At 44.0% G+C, this 24,726-nt stretch overlaps 1 protein-coding gene across 2 annotated transcripts in view; it reads left to right on the forward strand.

Moving 5' to 3' along the window:
- TMEM266 (transmembrane protein 266) overlaps positions 1-24,726 on the forward strand; it is an 87,550-nt gene that overhangs the window by 54,215 nt on the left and 8,609 nt on the right. For both annotated transcript variants that reach the window (XM_068958291.1, XM_068958292.1), the window contains 4 exons: positions 3,164-3,220; positions 5,087-5,225; positions 6,861-6,976; positions 18,058-18,244. In XM_068958291.1, coding sequence (XP_068814392.1) covers positions 3,164-3,220; positions 5,087-5,225; positions 6,861-6,976; positions 18,058-18,244 — 499 coding nt within the window. The remainder of the gene's footprint in view (positions 1-3,163; positions 3,221-5,086; positions 5,226-6,860; positions 6,977-18,057; positions 18,245-24,726) is intronic.

Consider the following 24,726-nt stretch of genomic DNA (forward strand, 5'->3'; position numbering starts at 1 on the left):
GTTTTTTCCAGATTCTGCTCCAGATTCTTATTTTTAATGTGCTGTACAAAGAAAGTACATGACCAAATGCAATATGTATTTGTTTGAAATATATTTTTGATTGTTTAGGAAAAATATTTAAAATGTTATTTGTAAGTTACACCAATGCTTTCATTTCAGTCCAAGTATTTACCGTGTTGACTGTTTAGGATCAAAAACCGCCGGGAAATTTGCCCCGCGAAGTCCAAATCTGTGAAGTTCAGACTCCTCTGGGCAAGAGCTGTAGCGATGGGAGTGCGTTGCGATCACGTGCTCTCTCCGCAAACTGAGGGAGAGTAGAGGAAGCTAAAGCTAGTTTGGTGTTGCTACCAGTGCAGGCTGGCCAGCGAGTACCTGGATGTCTCCTGGGCAAGGATATCTCTGGATCCATGCAGTGTGGACTCGCTCGCCATGCTGCTTTTGCTGGGCACCAAGGCGAAGCTTCCTGACACAGCTTTTGTAACTTCAGCGGTAGATGTGCTTTGCTTTGCTCAGAGTGACAAGCTGGTGGATAACAGCAGTGCGTAGCCTTAAGATGTCCCCTAGAGAACAGATGGTTTTTAAGTTTAACTCTCAGCGGTGGCCAGAGTTTGTTTGGAAGATTGCATCTCTTAGCGGAGTTGCTGGGATCATTCAGTCCTCGTGCTCCATGTTCCTGTAGTCCGTTTGCTCCAGCTGTGAGCAAAGATGCTGATTATTTCTTTGTGACGTGGAAACCTGTCTTCTAGAGCTAGTGCTGAGAACCGTTACTGCATTAAATGTCTGCCAAATAGAGACTTCCAGTCATTGCTGACTTGTGCTGATTCACATCAGCAGACTAAAAATGAAAACATTTGCGCTAGCCTCCAACCCTTGGATCTGTTCAGATGCATTAATAAGACAGTAGTACAGTCTGATTTAAACACCGCAGTGAGGAATTAAAAAGATGGAAAGGAAGATCCTATTTTTTTTTTTTTTGCACCCTTAACAGCTCTGCGTTAGGATTGTGAGCCAGTGTTTCCATTTTCTCTGTGCAGATACGCCTTATTTCAAAGACAAAATCTGTGCACACCTTCCCCAAGCGAGGAGGTTTTCCACCATCAGTTTCTGTAAATGTGTAAAGTATTCAGCCCTCCGTTAGTTGCTCATTGGCTTAGCATTGCACAAATGCAGTCTACGCATAGAAGAAAATGAGCCAGACTTCCCTCTGCAGTCAGCAAGGTTGCTGTAGGAAAGTTAGCATCCCAGGTGTTAAAGAAGGCATTGCATTTCCTCCTGCATGTCCCAGTGACTGCCTGTGAGCTTGCTGTGGTGGACCCCAGGCTGACTTACATAATTAAATTTGTGTGCTCCTGAGTAACTTGTGCTGAAGAGTTTTGTGCATATTCTCAATGGGGAGCATGAGAGGTGCTCGCAGAGGAGCTAAGGTACTTCTGTGCAACAGTAGGAGTACCTGGGTTTTACAGCAGCGTGTGCACTTGCACCATGCACTCGCATCCCATTACGCTGGTGACTATGGGATCATAGAGAAGCTGCTGTTGTGCAGCTCTTCCTCCCCATCCAGACCCCCCTGCATACACGTTAAAAAGGAAATCCCTGCGAATACTCTTATTCCTAGGCTGCATTTGTAAAATGCTTTGGAAGGAAAATGTTCGTTACAGAGGAATACAAAGACCAGCAGCCTTAGCAGTTCCTGGTATTTACTTAGAGTCTCATATCATTCTTTGCAGAGGAAACAGAAGAGCGTTTGCTCGTCTGGCTAGCAACTCCCTTTCTCAGCCAGACTTAGCTGATGCTTCACGTATGCCTTTTTTGCATGAGCATTGGCTGATTCACTTCCCTGCACGCTGATGGTATGATGCTGGGCTCTGAACCCCGTATCTCCTGCAGCAACGTCTCCCTCTGCAAAACAGGATTAAGGGCTGCTATCCAGGTTTGGAGTGCCAAGACAGAGCTCAGCACAGCCATCCCAGGCCAAGCGAGGCACCTGGGCTCGTGAGGTTCAAAGCCATTCATATGAGCAATACCGTTCGGAAAAATCCAGTGTCGTTCTGCACTTAGCGTTGGTATGTTTGGCATTAATTCGATGTTGATTGGGATTTAATATATTTGTATTTGTAATGAAGAGGAGATGCGTATATTCATCACAGTCACTTTATACCTTTTTCTGCACAGTTTGTGGCATGGTCACCCCTCACGCATAGGTCTGCCGAGCTCTCTGTCGCTTCTGTCCTCTAACGGAGAAAGTAGCATTTTGATCTTCTTTACAAGGCACACAGCTGCACAGTTAGGATCTTCATGCATGTAACGTGTGTCGAAATCCAAGTTTGATGTTGCTGTGGGAAGAAAATATCCTTACTGATTATGCTTTTATGTGAATTCAATTTCAACCATTAATCTGCTGATTGATTTTTTTATTGCATCTTCTGAAAGTATCAAAGCCAGGTTAAAAAAAATGGGGAAGATGCCATTGGATTTTTTAATGGGAATTCACCATTGGTTCATTCTGTGTTCATTCTTTATTCCTCTTTCCTAGTTATTGATGCTACTCATAGCTGTTTTGCTTAATAGAGCAGGATCATGGAGATATTTTCTCCTTCCCCCTATGACTTTCTGGGATTTTATAATAAGGCAATGGCCCTGTATTCTGGAGAGGGAAAACAATAGCCTCTGCTCTCTTCAGTTTGGTGAAATAGCAGTAGCTTCATACATTATGTGGGGGGCAGTGCCTCTTTCCTTGGAAAACAAGAGGTATTGGCATATCGAAGATGGCAAGAAAAGAGAATCCCTCCCCATTCAAGCACCTCTGAGAGGGCCTGAGAGCAAATATTATATAGACTTGGGGCTGGGTTTTTTTTAGGTAATCTGAATTTCTCAAATCTAAAAGAGAAGCTGTAGAAGGATGGAAAGACTGATGAACATGGGAACTTGGAATTCATTTAGGGAAGTTTTGCTGAGTCAATGTGGTAGTTGGAAAGCGGTACCTCTTTTTGTAGTAGAGAAACGTAGCTATTTCTTGATCCTCTGTATTATTTAGAAGAAAAGCTTAATGCTTAAGTAGGACAAAAAAAATCTCCTAGTATCACTAAAATAGAATAAGGACTAAATGTTTATGTTAGATTACAGTAACATTTGTTTTCTTTTTTTCTCTAATCTGTTTTACTAGACTATTTTGAGGATTGTGGTCCTTGGCATATGGGATTATATTGAAAACAAAATAGAGGTAAGCACTTCTGCTCTTTGTATTGCTTTGCAGGCAGGCACAGTAGGAATATTAAGTACTACTTTGGGTGGCTTTGTTAAAGAACTGATGCAATACAGGTGTCTTTTAACTGATACTCAGAAATGAAAGCACATTCCTCTTGGCATATGCATGTATACATAGCTGTGTGAGGTAGTCCCTTTTCCTATCAGACTTTCAGAAGAGTGCAAGTTTCAGCCATATTTAGAAATATTTTATTTCTAGGGGAGAAAATTGTGGAGTTTTGCTCCATGTGGGTATGAATTTTATTGTTAGACTTATGCTAGCCAAACTGTTGATAGTGCTGTCCTGAGAGAATAAGCTATAGGAGCACAAATTGTCATGCAGCTTGTGTAACCACATTCCCATAATCAAGTTGAAATTAGAACTGACTGCAAAATGTTGTGCAGTTTTCTGATAGAAAACAGTGGTTTGGCAACCCCCCACCCCCCCCCAAATTTCTTGTGGCATTTTTTTTTTAATTAAATTTGACCTTTAAAAAAATTTTTAATTTTTACCTCAAATTAAAAATGAGGTAAAATGTGCATACTGTTCCAGAGACAAGGAAATGCACGTATTAAAAGTAATCCCAATCCAAGCAGAAATCTGGAGGTCAAGGAAATTAAAGGCTCATTTTTGAAATTGTCTGAAAAGCTAATGCTGCACAAGATGCAGCAGGACAAAATTTGTTTTTTCATTGATCTTAAGTGAATTCAGATAGTTGCACATTTTTGTAATATGACTTTTGACTTGCTTTGCTAAAATTTGAAGTGAAACTCACATTATTAATAGAGACATTCTGTATTATCGAGCAAAATGCAGCAGTTTCAGAGGATTTAGTTTGATAACGTGGAATGGAGTGATTTTGTTCACTGTCCATCAAATGGTGGCAGTTAAAAGTGTTTCTTTTCAATACACTGAGTTTTTACACAAAATTCTGAATGTCTGGTGCTTACAAAACCTGTGTGCTGCCTCCCTGTGCAAACCATTAGTCAGCGGTCTTTGGCATGTGGGAAGGGTCTCTGGGGGAATGAGGACGTGAGACTGTGCTCTACCCTGCTGGGCAAGCGTAGGACAGCTACAACACTATTGCAGGTTTGCTGTGAAAGGTGCTTATTCACACGTTTCTACCCCTTACCTTGCACAGTTGCCTTTCCTGACCCGGTCCGCAATGCAACTAACGTCATACAAATCCTTCTGAATCCTCCTGTGTCAGAATCCTTGGAAATTTAGCTGCCCGCTGAGAGTGAGAGCGGAGAGTCTTTCTTGACGCACAGCAGTTCGCACGCACTTTGCATAGTCAGGATATGGCCGAGAGCCATCAAGTCTCTTTCCTCCATCTCTTTCTACTTATCTTCTTGATCTCTTCGTTTAGACAGTAAGATCTATGGGCAGGGACTGTATCCTCTTTTGGGACGGCATTATGCCAATTAACGGGTAATAAATAGCAATGATAATAAAACTCTTTGGTTGTAATATCATTTAGGCTATCACCTCTACTTGGAGATTTTGGCCAGTAGATCCAAATGCCTTTCTCTCTCCCTGCCCTCCCACCGCACTTTCTCTCTCTCACCTCATAAAATGTGGGTGAAGCACTAAGGAATTCTGTTGTGCTGCCTGAAGAGGATGCAGCCTTTCTGGGGCTTGGCTACTCTCCTACCCCTTTCAATTATATACATACGTACATACACACACACACACACACACACACACACACACACACACATGTATATTATAATTGCATTTCTTTTCGAAGCAGTGGGAGCCCTTCAAGACCGCAAGCAGGAATTGCAGTGCTTGTGGTCAGGGCTTGTGAGGAAGGGTTTGAAAAAGCTGATTTCTCCCTAGGTGTTTGATGGTGCTGTCATAATCTTGTCCTTGGCACCAATGGTGGCTTCAACAGTGGCTAATGGCCCCAGCAGCCCATGGGATGCTATCAGCCTTATTATCACACTGCGAATATGGAGAGTGAAGAGGATCATTGATGGTGAGTGGTGATTCACACTGGGGCTGCTAGAATTACCTGGCAGGTTGGGGAAAGAAAAGGTTTAAAAATATGGAAAGACAGATTGCTTGTCATCACTGTTTTTATTGTTCTCCTTCCTCTTACATTTTAAAGCTCTGAATGGAAGAGAGTTATGACTCCCATGGAGGAGACTAGGTCTTGAGTTCATGGTTGTATCTGTTGTTCCCCTGTGAATCTTTATAATTGATTGGTTTGTTTTTTTGTGAGGCACCTTCACATCCCCCATCCTGTCAAACAAATGCATCTGACATGCCCCTTTTCCTGTCTCCTGCCACCAGACATCATTCCTGATTTTGCAAAATAATCGCTTCTGATCTGCTTTTCTGATATCTGCTGTGCTCTCCCCATATCCTCCTAGGTAGCTCTGTCTTTGTGCTTGCTTTTCCAGGTTTTTGCTGGTAATATAATTTTTATGTCAGATTCCTGAGTTTTTCTGGCGGTGGGGGTTTTCTGCTGAAGGTGCTCTCTGTGAACCTGGCATGCTGTACAGCATAACAAGGAAGTATTGTTTTGCACAGTACACCAGTACTGTTTTGCACAGGCCTCTGTGGGGAGGCACCAGGGGAGGTTAAAACACCCCAGCAAGTCAGGGTTTCAGAAAACAGAGCCAATAACTGTGCCTGCAAGCAAGGACTTAAGGCAAACAAAACTTAGAGATGGTGAAGGACAGCTCTACAGGTGTAGGCTACTTTGTGGTAAATGGTTTGAGGCATTTTGGATTACAAGTATAAGAGGTGGAAAAGGAATAAATGAAGGGTCACTTTGCTCCTGTGTCAGGATCAGGGTCGGGGTGTAATTTCTGGGGTAGATGTCCAGGACACTCAAGCATTCAGAGTCGAGCCCTCTGCGTGAGGTGTCCAAGCAAAGTTAGGATCTTGTGTAGCTTCACAAAGCATCAAGAATTGCAGTGGCCATAGAAAAACTTTGCTAATAATCTGAGTTCACCTTAATTATGACTGGAGCAAAATTTCTAGAGGCATTCAGAAGACCTGTTGAGAACTGGGCCATAGCAACCACCTTCTCCTGGAAAGCGATAGAAGTGAAATGTCTTTGTATTTTAAAATCTCCTTCTTAGTCTGCTATTTCTATCAAGGACATATTTTTCTGCAACCATGCCTAGGAATTAAATGCTTAGGGCTCTGGAATAATTCCTCTCCCAAGAGAGCCATACTGTTGAAGTTTCGAGGGGATGGGCACAACTCCAAGCAGAAAATCCTCCTACCCAACAATTCAGGAAATCTGTGGTAAACACTGAGAAAACATCTGTATTAGTGCAGAAGCTAGGAAGAGCATGCAGGATGCATTTCAGCTCAGCCAGGCAAATGGATATATGACCAAACAAGGTCCAGACCCTGCTGATGACCTGCATTGTACATGTTAGAATCCCTTTCCCAGGAGGAATACTCTCATTCTCTTTCGAGGAGAAATACTCCAGTTCTCTATCTGTCAGTGAAAGGGGTGAAATTCTGTGGCCTGTGCAATACAGGATTGGATTGTTACAAAGGTCCCTTGTGGCTCAAAGGTCTGTAAAGGTATTCCCTCTGACAAAAACAAATCACAGCCGGGTTGCTTTAAGTGCTTATTTGTGTTTTCCAGCTTATGTCCTTCCAGTGAAAGTGGAGATGGAGATGATGATTCAGCAGTATGAGAAGGCAAAGGCTATTCAAGATGAGCAGCTGGAAAGACTAACCCAGATCTGCCAAGAACAAGGGGTAAAGTTCAGTTATCTCTTTCTTTACACGTAGCTTGTCCTGGCAAATGAAATGGTTTATGTACTTTGCCACAAGCTAAGGCTTGAGGAATATCACTAGGAGTTCTGTTGCAGGGTGACAGGTTTCAGTGTTAGGGAAGTATCTAGCTGCGGTCGGGAAACTGTCAGCTGGGTCCTTGTCAGACAGCAGTCGTCCCCCTCTGCTGCTGTGCATGTGTTTTTAAGGTGAGGAAAACAAATGCGAGGAATAGAAAAGGAATGTTTCCAGAACTTAATTTATTGAGTAAGTACAGACAGTTTGACATGCTATTCAGAACATGCAAAAATCATTGCCGTTGCTGGAGACTGCAGCTGTATTAAGGTAATGTTCCCAGGAAAAGTATATGCAGTTGAAAGCTAATGAGTTGCCTAAACTCCTGTTTGCTGTGAAGTTCCCCTGCTTTAAATGCAGCAGGCAGCTTCCCTGTAGGTCAGTCAGAGACTCTTTTGGCAGACTCAAAATGCTGCAACAGAAGCTTCTAGTTGCTGGAAGCAAGTCAAGATTTTAAATTCTTCCCAGGCCCCCAAATGTTCAGTGACTCAGTCTTGAAATAAGGGAAAGTGAAGCTTAAAATAGTTCAGACAAATATTAACAGCAACAGAATGATACCCCACATAACTTATTTCTGTCGCTTCAACTGTAAGGGTAACTGTGAGATGCCTGAGTAAAGCTTGGAGTTCCTTTCTAGCATCAGCACCCCACACTTGTGGTAGGTGCTTTTCAAATACAGAATGAGGAGAGCTCTAAGTCTGAGTGACTTGATCAGACAAAAAGTTGAAGGGCCTGAGCAGACGGGAGGGGAGCTGACTTATCCTAGAACAGACTGACTGCTCAGCACGTGCTTAAACTGAAGGAGGGATTTAGGTGCCCATCTCTAAACTAGGAACCTATAATATTTGTTAAGCCGTCACGACTTAGGTCCCTAAATGGCTTTTGGATTTGGGCCCCAAGCCTCTTGGTTCTCAACCTAAGATTCAGCAGATGGACTCCTGATGGCAGTAAGGTACCTTGTCTGTGTTATAAGTTTAGAAGATCCATTGGCCATGCATGCCATTTTAGACTGCTGCAGAAAATTAGTTACATCCAAACATGTATGTATCTTCAGTGGCAAAAGTGCAGTCCTCTTCATATAACTTTGTTCAATGATATTAATTGATTCATGCTTCTGCCATGGTTAGGAAATAGTATATACCCCATTTTACAGAAGGTGGTTTATCCTTTGACCAAACCTGCGAGGCAAACTGGGTGAGATTTCTTGAGTGCCACTGCAGTACTTTGTCTATCAGCTAAAGTTCTTGCCCTAATGAGACAATCGGAAATTCTGAAACATCCATTCTTAGGAAATGGATTATGCATCCAGGTAACTCTTTCAATCCCTAAACAGTTTTTGATGTTGTTATTTCTCAGTCTTGAGCGAGGGTGGGCTCTTTATCCCAACTGGGGTTCGGGAGCAGGTTTTGCCACCTTCCGTCCCGATCCATGTGCCTCCTTCTCTGCATGCCTGGCTTACAAAATGTTGAAGCATACTAGCCCTAATCTGAACTCTGATGGTTAGCACAGCTGTATATCAAGCACAGAAAAATACTGCATTGGTAGATGAGTAAATGTGTGGAAACAGAGCAGGTTCCCTCCTAGCTTTCAAGTGTCATCAGCTATGGAAAAATATGGACTATAGAAAAATGACAGCATGCTAATCTCTCTCATTTTACTGTCCTGAGTTCCTGCCAAACAAATGTCTCAGCTGTATAATATGAGGTAAATGTACTAATTTGATGCAGTTAGCAACATAAGACATTGACACAAGTACTGCATCCTTCCTTTGTAAATTAAGAGCTTCATAATTCAGTCAAGAACGAGTTGTCAGGATTATAATATTCACATTAACATTGTGTACAGTATCTGGTGGGAAAAATATATCCTAAAGGCGTTTAGCATCTAAAATTCTGCCAGGTTTTTGCTTTTGCATTTGATCATCTCTCCTGACCTTTTTAAAGGATTGCTCATTCGTGGAGTTTGAGCATGAATGCCTGTGTTTTTGAGTGAAGGGTTGCCTACAGCCGTCTGGCTGCTCTTGACTTAGGAGCCCCTGCAGGGAGGGAGTCCAGGTCGCCGTGTCTGTGCAGTGTCATCTCTAGCATGGGCGGATGGAATAGCTGGGAGCCACCTACAGGCACATCTGCCCGTAGGGCTTGCTCTGATGCCCTAGATGCCTGCAGAGTATTTCTCCTCTAGGCGTACGGCTGGGGCAGCCCGGTACTCCCTACCAAAGTAAGAGGACTGGGCTGCCCACCATGGCTTCTTGCATCCCAGCAGTGTGGCTGTAGCTACTGACTCATCCCAAGGCTGCTACTTAGGCTCATGCTACTCATGATTTGTGTTAATTTATTAATTATAGACAAGGCTGAAAACAGGTTCCTGTTAAAAAGGTTGCCCAGCACTTCCTTTTCTAAGACCCTATGTCCATTTCTTCCTGCTTTGCCACATGTCAACCAATCAGGATTGAAATTCTCAAAGCCTGGCATCTTCCCCAGCTTAAATTATTTTAAAAGTTTCAAACAAATTGTTTGTGATTTCTGAAGAGGAGTTGGGGAAAACTATCCTGTTTTTTACAGTTTAAAAAAGAAGAAAAATTGGTGGCCAGTTCTCAGAGATGCCCTACGCCCTCCTGTTTTGTAAGTGGTACCTAACCCTGTACAGGCAAATAGCCTTCTTGTCACAGTTGTCACTTGAGTTGAGTGTGAGCAGCAACAGATTCCCTATATTAAACTGTGTGATTTGAGTCACACAGTTGTGCGTATGCACAACGGGGAAGAACTGAAGTTGTAAACGCAGCCTCTTTCTGGCGTTTCTTTCCATGTAGGTTTGTTGAGCAGACTTGTATCTTGTTCATAATTGATTTAGACACAGTCAAATGTATGTAAGTGTATGGTCAATTTAAGTGGGCCTAATTTAGCATCCTCATTGAGGGAGGCATTTTTCTCTTCCCTCTTCGGCCCAGCTGCCTTCTCCTGTTTGTTTACACAAATTCCTGTGATGAAAGCGATCTGGAAACTAATGGGTTTAAGATGAACCTAACAAAAACAAATGATCAGATTTTACAGCGATTGTTTCTGGAACCTGGTTCACTCCCGAGTTGCAGAAACACTTCCGTTGGCCAAAGGTAAGATGTGCGAAAGCAGGAATGAATGATGAGTGTGTAGGACTAAAAGGAAAGCAATGCCACCTGTTTGCCAAGTTGTACGAGTTTAAGGGTTTTCTTTTTAAATCAGTTTAATTGTACATGTGAACAATTTAGCCTTTTCTCTTAAAGTGTAGATTTCTGGAGAGCCATATTTTTCAGCACTGAGGTGCTCTGAGCAGTTGTTTGGAAACAGTAATACAAAACCACATGCACAAGTTTTACAAATCATTCTGATGTTTTCATCATAAGTGGGAAAATTTGGCCCAAGCTATTTTTCAGAGCGAGAGCTCTTCCTTCCAGGGAGAAAGGAAACCCACTGAAAAGGAAGGGTAGCAAAGAAGAGGAATAGGAGAAGTAGTCAAAGACTAATATCTGACTACACTGTACCAGCAAGCACATTCTCACTTTTGCAGCAGAAATCACCCAGCTGGGGCTTCTGCCATATTTTCGCTCAGGTCCCAGTTGCACGCGTAGGTGTGAGGCCAAGATAGCTGCACAGCCCAAGAGGTCTGTGATCACCCACCTGCATCTCTGCTGCCCCATCCCTCTCTATTTTGGGAACTAGCCCTCATCCCTGGGATGAGCCAGGAGCAGCCAGGATCTTCTTGTGCCTTCCCCAGGGCCCTCAACCTGGTTTGCCTTCAGATGCCTCTCTCCATTTCTCCTACACAAAGTGGCTGCACGCTGGTGCCTTTGACCAGGCTGGTGGCTATGTGTGCCGCCCGTGGTGTCTTCACCTCTGTGTCTGTGCTACCCAACCCTGAAAGAAGCTCTCTTCATGCCAGTCTTCCCACTCACGTGAGTACTCTGAGTAGCCCCGTTACCCCGTCCTTCACACATGTCCCCTCACCTTAGTTTTATTCTGTGATGATTGAATGTATATTATACAGCCCAATTTAATGAGAATGTGAGCTGTTCATATCGTCCCAAGCAGAAGTCTGCATGTGCATCTTGGCCTGTGTAGCAGCAAGCAGTGCAGCACACAGAAGTGGGAAAAGTGGAGTGCAACCCCTAAAAAAAATTAAAAGGAAGAAAAATGCAACCTCCCTATGTCTTGCTTTTTAAATTAATGTTTTGTTTGTCAGTTGTGAGGTTTTTTGGCCAGTGATAGGGTATCACAACTGTAAAGTATGTTTCCATTTCTGAACGACATTGAAGATGTACTCTTGCAAACATGAAAACTCTTTCCAGATGTTGATTTTTGGCCAGCCATACCTCTGAAAACCAGAATATATTTTATGAATTACAGTTGCATGGACCACCACTTTGGAAAATTCCAAAGTTTCATTATCAATGCAAGTTCCAATCAGAGAAGATTGGATTTTTTCTCTGGAATCAGCTGTAAAGGAATTTCCATTTCTAATAATAGATCAGCATACAATCTTTTCGGTGTAACTTTCATAAGAGTCCTTCAGCTGACAGCAATCCAGCCAAGACTGTGTGTTCAGCCTTATCACAAGAGCTCCTTTTCTGTCAGCTCCTGCTGAATTAGGTTTTTCATCATTCTCAAAACTGTAACAACTGTGGAAGCTGTAATTTCTTTTTTATCTTGGGATATAATTTGTACAACAGCTGCTAGTTTAATGACAGGGCTATTTAGCTGGTAAAATTACCTATCGGAGAAATAACTTATGTTATCCTTTTGCAATAATTTTAATTTATTTCTAACTACCAGTCATTTTGTTAGTGACTGGAAGGCAGCCAAGGTCATCCTGTGTTTCATTCTGCCTATAAATCATTAGTTTGCAACTGTCTCCTGATTTTTATTGTTACCAACAATGGCTAAACTAATGGAAATAAACACTGGATTGTATCCCAGTGGCAGATGAGTTTTAGGGCAGGGCATGCTGTTGCAGACAGCCCTAATAGAATTGAGCAAACTTATTGCTCCTATTGCATTAGATGCAAGTAAGCTTCTGGCTAAAATGTTCATTGATCTCTCCGAAACTGTCAATCGTACTCTGTTGCTAGACTGTTGAAGACAAGTACTATATGATTCACTGCTAAGTCTGTCCCTTTTTGAGTCTTATATGCACATTGTGAAACATCAGCTAGGATGGGTGGTGCTTTTTATAAGTTCAGGCGTATGAAGTCAGATGTTCTCTAGAGCTCTGTGTAGGTCTCTGTCATTTTACCTGCTTATAAATAATTACCTAAGGCATTCTTTAAGTGAGGAAGTGCATGAGAGTGCCCTTTAGTACTCTCTGTTTTGTTTCCTGCCAAAACATTGCCAAGTGTGTGTTATAAGAGGACATGCAAGTAATTTTGAAAATGCTAAGTGAGCTTAAATCTCCCAGCAGTGAGCTTTCTCTCTGTGCCTGGCAACCCCTTCTTGCGCGAGACAGTGTGTAAGTCCCTTTTTGTTGGCAGTAAAGGTGTTTTAACATTAGCCACATGTATTGCACCTTTACTTCGCATACCTCACCCCATGTAAATATAAAATCTCACTCCTCCAGCAGTACATGTGTAAGGGTATTATTAGCATGCAAAACGTATTCTAATTTTAGCGTGGTTTTCTTTTGCCAGTTTTGAAAAGATCATGTATGACTTAATCCTGTGCACACTCCAAAATTATGTTTTAAAAAACGTAGCCTAGCACTTGTGAGGCCACATATGGAGTGCTGTCACCCATCCAGGCTCTCCAGTATAAGAGAGACTTGGACGTACTAGAGCAAGTGCAGCAAAAGCCGCTGAGATGGTTGAGGCTGGAGCACACGGCACAGCAGAAGCTGAGGAAGCTGGGCTTGCTCAGCCTTGAGTAGAGAAAGTAAAGGGGAAGATCTTATTGCCAAGTTCAGCCCTGTCATGGGAGGGGAGGTTGTAGAGGAGCTGGAGCCAGGCTCTTCTCAGAGGTGAACGGTGACAGAAAAAGAAGCAGTGGACACAAGTTGGAACTTGCAAAATTCCTATTAAGGATAAGAAAAAACTTTTTCAACTTTAGAATGGTCAGCCACTGGAACAGGTTGCCAGAGACGACGTCGTATCTCCATTCTTGGAGATACTCAAAACTCGACAGGCCCTGAGCAATCTGAGCTAAGTGGGCTTGCTTTGAACAGGGCGTTGAGGTGACCCTCAGAGGTCCTACCTAAATTATTTTGTGACATCTGTGATGTTTTCAAATGTATTTTTCCATTGCAAAGAACGTTAGGGGCCTATTGATACAGGAACCCACCAGAAGCTACCAGAGTATACGTAACTAAGAATAAGGACTATCATAGGTATCCTGGTAAATAACAACTTCAGTAGCAGTCTCGAAGGGACCGGGACTCAGTTTGTAATTGCCGTAAGTCAACAGTTAGTTTATGTCAGTCTCTTGCTCTAAGCAAGTTATCTTCCACACAGCAGTGTGCCCTCTTACTTCCCTGCTGGCTCTCTGCGAGGTTTACACCGTTCCTGGCGCAGAGCTGATACCTATGAATAAGTCTCCTTTTAAAACAAATCAAAGCGTGCATATGAGTTTTTGTGTTTTATTTTTCCCCATGATGTGTGCATTTATTAAACAAACAAGCCCTTGTCGGGTGAAGGAAGGATGATTTACCTGAAAATATGAAGCATGATTTTCTCGGTAGAGGTCTATGGCAGTACTCGCGTATTCAGGAGGCCCAGGTCTGCATTCAGAAAGCTGCATCAGCTCCTGCTGCAAATAGAAATTTCATGTGTTTAACTTGGCCCAGAATTTTTACTTAAAAAGAACGTTATATTTTACACCTTTTACTGATTTATTTAACATGCCCTGGAGTATGTGACATGCAGTCAGAGCAATCTCATTAGCTCTTTTACACATTAGAACTGCCCGAGGTCAGTGTTCAATATAATGTTCAGGAGATATAAGCGCCTACAACATAATTTGCTCGTGCAGTCTCTCATTGAATTATACCCATAAGGAACACCCACTTCTGTTAAATCTAACCTTTGTTGTTAGTGGGTTGCTTTTAGTAGCCAAAACTGTATTTCCAGCTTCTAAAATATCTTGGTCTAATTTTTAATTGTTTAATTGCAAACAATGGATATTGAACCAATCTCCTGAGTAGGTGCATGGCTTTTGTGAGCTAAAAAGCTTAGGAGAATCTGTGTTTCCTGTTTACATTTTTCTGGAAATTTTAATGAATGTCCTTTCATTGTTTTTAAATCGGTGCTTATGATAAACCCTCCAGCCCTTTCCGCACATGCTAACTTAGGTTAAGAGAGTTTGATTTGCATTTTTAAGCTGTATATTGAGTTGAGTTTTGGCTCTGCCTTATGTTCTGCATCTGTAATGGTGTTATATTTCTGCATCTCTATGGACAGGTTGCTTTGCATCAGTAACAGTCAATACGGGACTGCCACAAATGCCATTACTACAGTGAACTCACTCTGTCCGTGAAAAAGTGGCAGTTACACACATGACAGTGTTTACTTCTGTCTTTCCAACCATTTTAATGACTACAGAGACTTCAGGGGAAACATGGTGGGGCCTGGAAGGGAATGGTGGGACCGTTCAAGATGATGGAAAGGTGGAAGGGAGAGCCCACGTTAACCAGCTGCAACCGGGGGGGCCGTAGGCGACAGCGGTGTTTCTGCTGCGATCTTCCAGCCCATCTCTGCGCGCTGTTGTTCACCTTGTGCATGATGCCGACGTGCGGGGCGCTCCGCTCTGCCTAGGGATTCAGTCCGTGTATCTGCTCTTGACAGCCTCATCTGCAGTTCTGGTTTTTAGACCAGCTGAACGAGCTCAAGGGTGAGAGCTGACAATAGGACAGATATGTGGATTGTATTTGCAGCAAGCAATGAAAGTGGGTTTGCATGTCGCTTAAGTGTTACAAGCCCTGCATGTGCCTTTCATTCTCAGGCAGTGGATGAGGGAAGCGTTGCTTGAGCCAAGACATCAGGTCTAGGTTTCAGTTTCTTCTAGGATGTGATGTTTGTGAGATCTTCAGAAGCAGGTGCTTCCTCTGGTGCTGTGGTCCAGGCATGCATTTCTGCCCTTCAAACATGAGATGGCAGCAAAGCCTCTTCTGTTGTCGATGGTATCGGCAGTAGTAGCTGGTCACCTGGCTCACTGTGCTTTTCACTTTCTGCGTGATTCCAGTTTTGCCTGTGGTCTATGTGGTTGTGAATCAACCAAGGTAATAATTTTGTCCTAATTTATTTTATAAAGATTTGTTTGGACTAAATGCAGTGCAGTGACACCAGACAATGGTCCACAGACTGCTGCTGGGTCCAGCGAGCCAGGCTGAGTAGCTCATAGCTTGTTGGCAGAGCCTTATTAGACAATAAAATTTATGAACTCATCTGTTAAAAGTTGGATGGTGACTGTGCATGGAAATGTTAAGTGTTGACAATATCTGTGGATTCAAAGCGTTTGGAAACCTCTCCTTTATTGATTGGAGCACACAAGTCCGCATAAAGAAGTCTCCTTTCTCCTCTCATTTTTGCCGTAGGTTCCCTGTGGCAGGAAGGTTTTTGCTTATGTCCTTCTTTCTTCACATCTATAAAATGCAGCAATCCTCTTCAAGCCTTCGGTCATTGCAAGGTTCAGCAAATCTTTGTAAATGCTTAAGCTGCTTAAATTAGGTGTGATGCAGAAGTACAACGTGATGATACTGTTTTGTTGAGCTCACTTTTGAATAGTTTCATCTATTTGCTTTCTACCTGCCTTTTTTTCTTTTTTTTCTTTTTTTTTTTATCTTCCAAGAAAAAAGAAATCATATCCTGCCTTGAGGCTAGAATTAAGCATGTTAGTGGCAATAATTTTGGGAATGTTGTTGAAGGGTGAAATGTGAGATGTACAAGGACAGTAAGAATGCCAATTTCCTATTGCTTTTGATCTGAGCTGGGCAAGTATATGTGATTAAGCAATAACTTTTGAAAAATCTCCAAATTTGTCTATTGTTTTAAAGTGTATTTCCCCCTTCAAACCAAGGGGGTTTCTGAAAGGGAATCTTTCTCCTTTTTAAGACAAAATGTGTGATATTTGGGGAGGGCTCTTTTCAGAGTCAAAGTTAAGCACTGAAATGCTCTAGGTTGTAAAACCGATCTCTGGACAGCCCTTTCACCGCTGAATGGCACGTTCATACTGTCACCTCGGCAATGGCACAAGCACCTGGTGGCTCAGCACGCCCAGGGCAGCAGGGAGAGGAGTTAGTACTCACTGTTTTGCTACCCCTTCCGAGCTAACCAGTAAACACAAAAAGCCCCAGCGGGGACCTGCCGTGGAGTTTTCAGTGAAGAGATCAAGGAGCAGGGCTGTATTTGTATTGTATACGTTTGCTGATGGTACTTGACTCCTCTGGCTGCCCCTGGCTGGTACCTTTGCTTAAGAGCAGTGGGTGTTTCATGCAGCCAGGCACACCCACTGATTTCCAGAGAACAAGCTGTGTGTTGTATTACATCCCTATTTAGTAGGTGGTTTGAAAGTCACCCAGAGAGCTTAAACTGCCCTTTGCTCTCTAGATTTGAGTCTTGCAGTGAGCTTTCCAGTTCCTGTAAGCTCCTTGCCTTATGCCCTGGAAAGCAGATGTATCTCCAGATACAGCAAACTGGAATCTCTGTTTTTCCTTTTCCCTTTTTTTCTTTCTAAGACCTCCGGGAGCTGTGACTCGCTTCTCCTGCTGTCGCTCGTGCGGCTCGGAGGCACCACTGGTGCTCTGCAGGGCGCCTGGCGTGCTGGGTCACACGCAGGCCGCAGCGGAGCGAGCGGGGTCCACAGGCGGCTTTCCAGATCTGACAGCAAGATAGATTTGAGTCAGCATCCGAGCGGCAAAGGCCAGAAGCAGAGTCATTTAGCCTACATGCTGTTACGCACCGGTTTTTAAGCGCCGCAGTGCCAATTCCAGCTCCACTGTAAATGTGGAGTGACAGGCGCGCTGCAGTGTGCTGGGGCGTCATGCTCACCGACGGCTTCGCCAGCTTGCAACTCTGGGAGGCCCAGCAATGCTAAATTTTAAATGCCGTAGCCTATTACTTGCCTCATTTGCTTTTCCTTTTCAGGCTCCATAATTAGACACAACTTGGTCACTGCTGTACTACTACAGAGCTTAAAAAGAGTTTGAAAAGGAGAAACCCTCTGCTGCTTAGCTCCAGAGCTGGGATTTCATAGTGGTGACAGAAGAATTTAGAGGGTCCCTCTGGCCTCTCTGGGAGAGGATTTTCCTCCTTGCGTTTTGGAAGAGCTGTGGCTCCCAAACATGGGAGAAATACGCTGTATCCATCAGTTAGGTTATTGCTGGTACCCTTCTACCTTTTTTTTCAGAGTCTGTTTTATAACAGCAGTCACAAGGCCAGTCCCCCCGCTGCACCAGGGCATTAATTGTCCTGCCTCATGTGTTTGTGCCAGAAGAATGGCACCCTGCCCCAGGGTTTCCTGCACGCCACTGAGCACAGAGGATTTGGGGGTGGAAGGGCACTGCAGCATCCCTCGTCCTGCCCTAGGCAGTGGGGAAGCAATCTTGGGCATTGCTCCAAGATCCTGCCTCCACGGAAATCCTCTGTACAAAGTCTGGCCGATTAGAGATGTGCCTCAAGAACCTATATGCCTGTTAAGGGTGATCTTCTAGAAAGTTTTCACATAATTGAGCAGTTACTTGTCAGAAATTGTTCGAAAGCGTATCTGCAAGATGCAGAAATGTGCAAAACAGCTGACCAGCATGAGGTAGTTGCTATTTTTAGAGGATATAAAGAATAGGCCAGCTATTATGAGCTCTGGGAGAGCATCAGCAGCTTGGACTCATGTCCCAGCTCAACCACATGCTTGCTGTTGCAGATCCTCACTCAGGCCTTTAGTAGTTTAACATTAAACTGGGTAATAGGCCCCCAGCTCTAGAATACAGACTTCCAGCCACGTTCATATCACATCAGTATGTGTTGTTGTTTTTCCCTCTAGTTTGAAATCAGGCAGCTGAGGGCCCACCTTGCCCAGCAAGACTTGGACCTGGCTGCAGAGAGAGAGGCTGCGCTGCAAGTCCCCCATCTCCTTAACAAGCAGAGCAGCAACAGGTACAAGGTAGTGGCGACTGAAGATTCAGATGATGAAGCCACCGAGAACATCACTGAGTTACGACCACCACGAGGTGAGTGCTGCCTGTGTGCCACTACCTGCTGGCACAGTAGCTCCCTTAGACGAAGTTAATGAATCCGCTAAATACTTTTACTCCATCAGTGAATTGATTACTTTCCCTGGAGACTGCATTTCCCCATTTTTGCAAGGAAGTTATGTCTCCTTCAAAGTGGCAGGAGCTGTTGTCATATTTGTGAACAGATCCTGACTAGAGCCAATAAAATGACTCTGGCAGAAAATGACTGTGCTGTACCTCCCCTGTGTCCTCACGATTGTATCCATCAAACCCTGAAGAAGCAGCAGCCAAGTCAGAATTGGCAAAAAAATAACCACTCAGAGGTAAAAGCAGGAAATTTGAGAACATTGAAAACCGGTTTTGGACTTTGTCCACTTGCATTTCTGTGACGTAGAGAGAACCCAGGGCAGTTATGAAATTGATGTCATGGCTCAGAGCTGCTGCTGTGTCTGTGCAGGAGCCCAGGTTCGTAACTCAGCTAGTGATATTTATAGTATTGCATTGTTTTCATACTGGCTTTAATAGTATCCAGTTAAATGTATTAGGCCAGATTAGTCTCTTCTGTAAATCTTGTATCAGCAAGGTTACCTCAGGAATTAATGTGGCTAGTTTTTGGCCAGGTGAAGAGCCTGTTGCGTGCTGGGGGGTACTCAACTACAAATGAGCTCTGGGAGAGCATCGGCAGCTTGGACTCATGTCCCAGCTCAATCATGTGGTTGCTGTGTATGTAATAGGAATATGAGCATGGATACCTAATGGACATACGAATCCATAGAGACCTGCATCTCCTGTTCTATTCTGTGAGCTATGTGATATTTTGTGAATGTTAGTCCTGGGTTAGCAGAAGAAAAAACAAGATATGCGATCAGGAAAGAGGTGGAAAGCTACGTACCTAGAACTGTATCTGGGCTGGTCATCTCCATGCTTTTATACAGCAGAGAGTCACTTTGTGGCTGCCTCTGGAAAAAGGTTTGAGGAGTACAGGACTTTCTCTGTTTGGACCAGTCCCAGCCATCCCGCTCACTACCCTGCACCTTAGCTGGCCCACCAGGTTCATGTGGTTGCCCATGCATCTGCTATGAGCCTCACCTGGTGGTTGTGCTCTTGCTGGGTTGCAGCCTGAAAGGTGCCGATGGCAGGCAGCCCAGCAGTGATCGGGCACGGGCAGCTCCGGTGCCGGCAAAGGGGCGATGCAGGGTGTGAGTAGCTCCAGTGCCAGCAAAGGGGCGCTGCACGTGTGGGCAGCTCCCGCTCTGGATGCTGAGGTCACATGCTGGAGGTGAGGAGCAGACCTGCGGGTGGGTACTGTTGGGCAGGCATGTGTGCCTCAGGAAAGTGCTAACAGACTGTATTTACCTGGATCCCTTTTTATCACCTAAGTGCTAGACCAAAAGGACTATTGTAAAGGGCATTGCTCTTTCTCCCCGATCCCTCTCGTGGGAGGGCAGGATGGGTCCTGATCTCCCTCACAGGGAACGTAACACTCTGGAGAAGCGAACAGCCTGGGTCACTTCCTCTCACTCGTTTTCCTCCATAGTGACCTGTTAGTCTTTCTCGGATATCTTTGCTGGATTATTTTAGTAGATGAACAATATGTGAATATATTTGAATTAGCGGTTCACACGGCATCTTTCTTTTGGCCAAACTCCATCGAATTAAAGGCACTGAAGGATTTAATCAAAAGAGTTAAGAAAAAAGGTGTCCGTGTTTTTTCAAATGATTATCCTCTCCATACTGTACACTGTAATGAAATCATGTGGAAATTCTTTTAGTTTTTTCGTTATAATAACGACTAAGCACTGATCACAGCTTAGCCATTAGTTATTCCTGGTTTGAAATTCTATTTAAAAACAGACAGTGAAACAGGCTGCCCCCTAAAATGCATTTCCACCTTTTTGTAGGATTTCAGAGGCTTCCCCAGTGGATGCATTATAATTTATGCATGTGTTCCTTGAGGGTTACATGTGGAACTGGAGACTGTTGTGCACATTGTAAGGAAGGCTGCTGAAATTATAGTGCTGTGGAGATTCATCTAAACGTTCTTCTGTCCAAGGTAGTCAGTCCGACTTCCTGGTTAACACAAGTACTCATTATTCATTTCTCCGTGTAAAATGCTGGCCAGGTGGCCAACAGCGTGGACGCACAGTCTTCAGGATTGATTTCCACGTTCACTTCAGTTACATGATTAGTTAAAGAGATTCATGCTTGTCACTGAAAAAACACATCCAGCAAATAGCAAAAAAAAATGCGGTACTTTACAAACCAGATAACATGCAGTTATGTTATACTTCAACAGTCATACTGAGAATCTAGAATTAATTACTGATTCCCAGAAATGAACTGAAAATACAAGGGGAAATATTTTTTTCTAAATTGTATCACATATTACATAAAAACTGTTTGTAGGTGCGAGTTTTTGAGTGCCTATCTTTATAAGCCAAATTTAGACAACTCCATTTTCATTATGGCCCTGTGTGTTCCTGAATGAAGCAGGAGTCAGACAGAAAGAATATCCTGCGGTCTCATAGCAGGAACTGCTGTCGCGGTAGCCTGCCGTCGTAGTGGACTACTAACAAGGGCACCGAGTTAAGATCATATGAAAAACATGAGCCCAGCCTTTATATTCAGTGCTTTGGTTTACGATCCAGATAACAGTCTATTGAGGCAGAGGAGTTTGCATCTGATTTCCTGGATTATTTTACAGAGGAAAGAAGTAATAAACCACCCCACCCATCATCACCAGGCTTTGAATCCTGCACCAGCGATGCTGGCTGGCAGGTTGCTTCTGTGTAAGCTCTGGGACATCAAAACCTTAACTGAGAGCTTGAGAAGGGGTGGAAAGAGCATGGGCCAGCCTTGCCTGCTGCTTCTCCCTCCCCACCTCATCTAGGGCTTTATTCTCCAGCTCTCCCAGCACGGCCTTGTGCTCGCGGTAATACATTTGCCGTTGCGGCAGCAGCTTTATCTGATGTCGCTTTGGCATGCTGCCAGCGTTTCCTCATCTGCACTGTGGCCATTCTCACTGATACGTATCTCAGCAAAAGCTGGATGTGGTCTGTGGGGCAGGAGAAGAGCATGTCTTCATCTTCGAGGTGCCGTCCGTTCTGCCAGCCTGGCTGGGTCGATCTGGTGGTGTCGGGTCTGCCAGCGTTACAGCTCCCCACCTGCTCGCGCAGGCAAAATGCTCATGGACCTGGCTCTGCAGAGCAGGACGCTCGAGACGTTCCTGCAGGTTGTTTTTGTGTCCTCCCCCATCTCACGTGCTGTGATTTCTTCAGGATTTTGCACAGCCCTTGCTTTGCCTGCAAATATAAGCCTCCAGTGTTTTATCCCCTGACTTTTGGGGCCAAGGGTTATGTATTGCAAATTACCCTCTGGGTCAGACCACATTAGGAGTTGCTTTGCATCCACTTTCTCTTAGCTGTGTTTTTCCGTGTTAAAGACCCCAGAGTGAAGATTGCAGTTAATCACTGTGTGTCATATGGCTTTCAAGAGCTTTGAAAAATGTCTGAGGTTGCCTATTACGAAGGCTATTTTGAGGAGAAGAGAGGGACCGGATTGCTAATAGTGTTAGAAGAAAAGCTACAGTTCAGCTGTTAGGCAAAACAGGCGCTGGTGGGCTGCGCTCTTGTGCTCTGGCAGAATATTAGTCCTACCTACCACACCTGGAGATTGGGTATGGCATGGACCGGTGTGTGTTTGTGCCAAACTTGAATTGTCAACCTTCAAAAACGCCCTGTCTTTGGAGAGCCCTGAATGCTGCCAAACCAGCAAGCTTGAGTTGGCTGGAGAACATGATGCAGGAGAAAATGAGATATTCCATCCCAAGCTAATCTTATTTCCCCTGTCTATATTGGACAATGGAAACATTCAGTACAGAATACTTCACCATGAGGGGGTTAGGGAATAAAAAAAGCATTCAGACTTTTTACTCATTTCCCTACCTAGGAGTTTTATGGGATAGTGCATAAGTTAAAGCTCCTCAGGGGCAGCTCTAGCTTGCACTCTGCTGTTTACACTGGATTTTGTGCAACCATTTACTACTGTGTTCAATAAAATAAGTCAGGTAATGCCAGCATCACGTGGTACATGCAGCATCTTGGGGAGTCTGACAGGTTCAGTAGCTTTCAAGACATATTTTCACCCAGCTTTTCTTCCTGCAGATCTCTCTCTGACCTCCTTCTGCGTCTGAACTGCCTTAATTGCTGGTGCAGGACTGGGAGAGGGAAGAGCTGTAGTCAGACTGTCAGCGGCTCTAACCGCGTCCCACAGCTCCCCAGCTAACACTTCAGGCATGTTGTTGAAGGACATTTTGTGGGGCTGAAAGCTGTCCGAGGCCTGGTCCATCCTGTGCTAACTTTCAGAATAAGGAGCCGGTCTCCCCAGAAGTAGCTTACCAAGGGGGTCCTAGCACAGTAGCAATAAGTTGGTGGAAAACGTATAGGTAGTTTCTAGGTTGATTTGGCAAAGCAATGCAGGAAAAAATTCCCCTTTAACTTTCTTTGAATGAAGCTTTTATTTGTCTTGCCAATAAATTGATCTCCAGAGCAGACAAACGTGGAGGCCTAAAACACAAGTGTCAGCACGCAAGCCGGGGGTTGCCTTCCCTTGTTGACACCAGGAGAGATGTTGGCCTCAGGAGAAGGGCAGGAGACCGGGAGCTGGGAACCCAGGGCAGAGCTGCAGCATTGGCTGCACTGTGAGGCCTTGGCTTTACTTCCCTGCCTCAGTTTCTCCAGCGCAGCATGAATGATGCTGCTGCGCACAGGCTTTAAAGCAGCACTGTGAGGCTCAGCTGGTTTGTAAAGAGCTGCGGCTGAAAGCTACTGCCTGCGAACACCGCATTGCTAATGATTTTCAGGACTGTTGTGGTCAGCCTTTCACTAAGAGCAAGGGTACTAAGTGCTGCCGGCTCCTTTCTTCTGCCCAGAGACGGTTTGATGACATAATGGCAAAAATTATCCTCTCTGCTCATCTCTAAATTATAACGGAAGTTTTTTTCTCTTGCCGAATACTTGCCTATGTAACTGTCATGGTCAGAATAACATCTACTGTTTTCTGCTTCTGCACAAATCATTTTTAGGGTTTAGGATGCAAAGTTCCAGGCTTTGGGGAATGCCAGGTTCACAGTGCCCCACGAAGCCATTAATACTTCCTTTGAAAATTTATTATTTGTTAATCTCTCCCATAATATATGAATTACAGTCCCTAGTGGAAATTCTACATTTTCCTGTGTATATCGTTTCAATTTTTGAAAATCTACAATACTACCGTAGTTTGATATTAATATGCCACCCTTATATTCATTTGAGCAAGGACCAGGTCCCAGCTCTGTTATTTTCCATCACAGAAAAGTTATATTAACTATTCTGAGTCAAATTTCCGTTTTTATGGGGTTGGCAGCAAGTGGTTTGCTTTGGGGGACTGCTACAATTTATGATCGTGCTTGGAGAAAAGTAAAGTTTGCTTTGCCCACAGGTACCCACCGTTTTGTAAGTGAAGAAAATGGGATATTAGGAAGGGAATATGAAAAATTCTGGAGCTTCAGAAGGCTTCCATTAAGATTATTCATAAGCTGCCTGAGAAGGCAGAGAGGGGCGCTGGCGTGGATTTTGTCAGTTGATGCTTGCAAGGCTGTCTGAGCTGGTTGAAGGCTTTTGTTTTTTCTACTCTAAGCCAGTTCCTTTGGTGATCATCTGTTAGTGCTCTGAAGAGAGGTGAGTTACTGCAGAGCAACAGATAAAAAGTAGTTTATAGTTATTTTCAAATGTTGAAAAGTATCTGCTTTTAAGCCTACTCTTGGAAATGGTTATATTTCAAGTGCGCTCCGCTTCCTAGTTAAACTCCATGAACCCTTGGAGAGGCAAGGATTTGGCTTCTCTGTAGGTGCCTGGCCCAGGCTTCATGGTGGTCATCCAGGCAGGAATCATAGCGTTTAATCCTTAAGCAACACTTACATAGAAGTGGGTGTAATTAGGCTCTTGAATTTCATATTCACTGAATGGGAGGGGTAGAAACTCTTCTCACTCCCAGAAGTGGCAAATGCATAGTCACGTGTGTGAGGTTCTAGTCCTCTCTCGTCATTAATGCACAGAGGTGTAAAGACCCCGCTGACAGGAAGAGGAACCCAGAACTGGCACAGTTTTCACTGTCTGAGCATGCAATCCCTTTCATCATAACCCCTTGCATAAACTGATGATGCTCCATGTGAAAGCCGTGAGGTACACTGGCCTCTGCTGCCGTCAGAGCACTGCTCCAACATCTCACTTTCCTAAGGTTATTAGAAACCTTTTCCTAATTCCTAGTCTGTAATTAGTCATTGCCATTTTATAACAATTTCTTCTTGAATCCTTTAGCTGAAATTGTTCCTCTCTCCCGCTGCTGTTTACCCTGAGATTTATTGCTTTGATGGTAGCCTCAGTCTTCATTTTTCTAGACTCAACAAACAGGCCCTTTTTTTTTTATAGAGACAGACCCAA

The sequence above is a fragment of the Struthio camelus genome, chromosome 12, assembly GCF_040807025.1.
Source record: "Struthio camelus isolate bStrCam1 chromosome 12, bStrCam1.hap1, whole genome shotgun sequence".
NCBI lineage: Eukaryota > Metazoa > Chordata > Aves > Struthioniformes > Struthionidae > Struthio > Struthio camelus.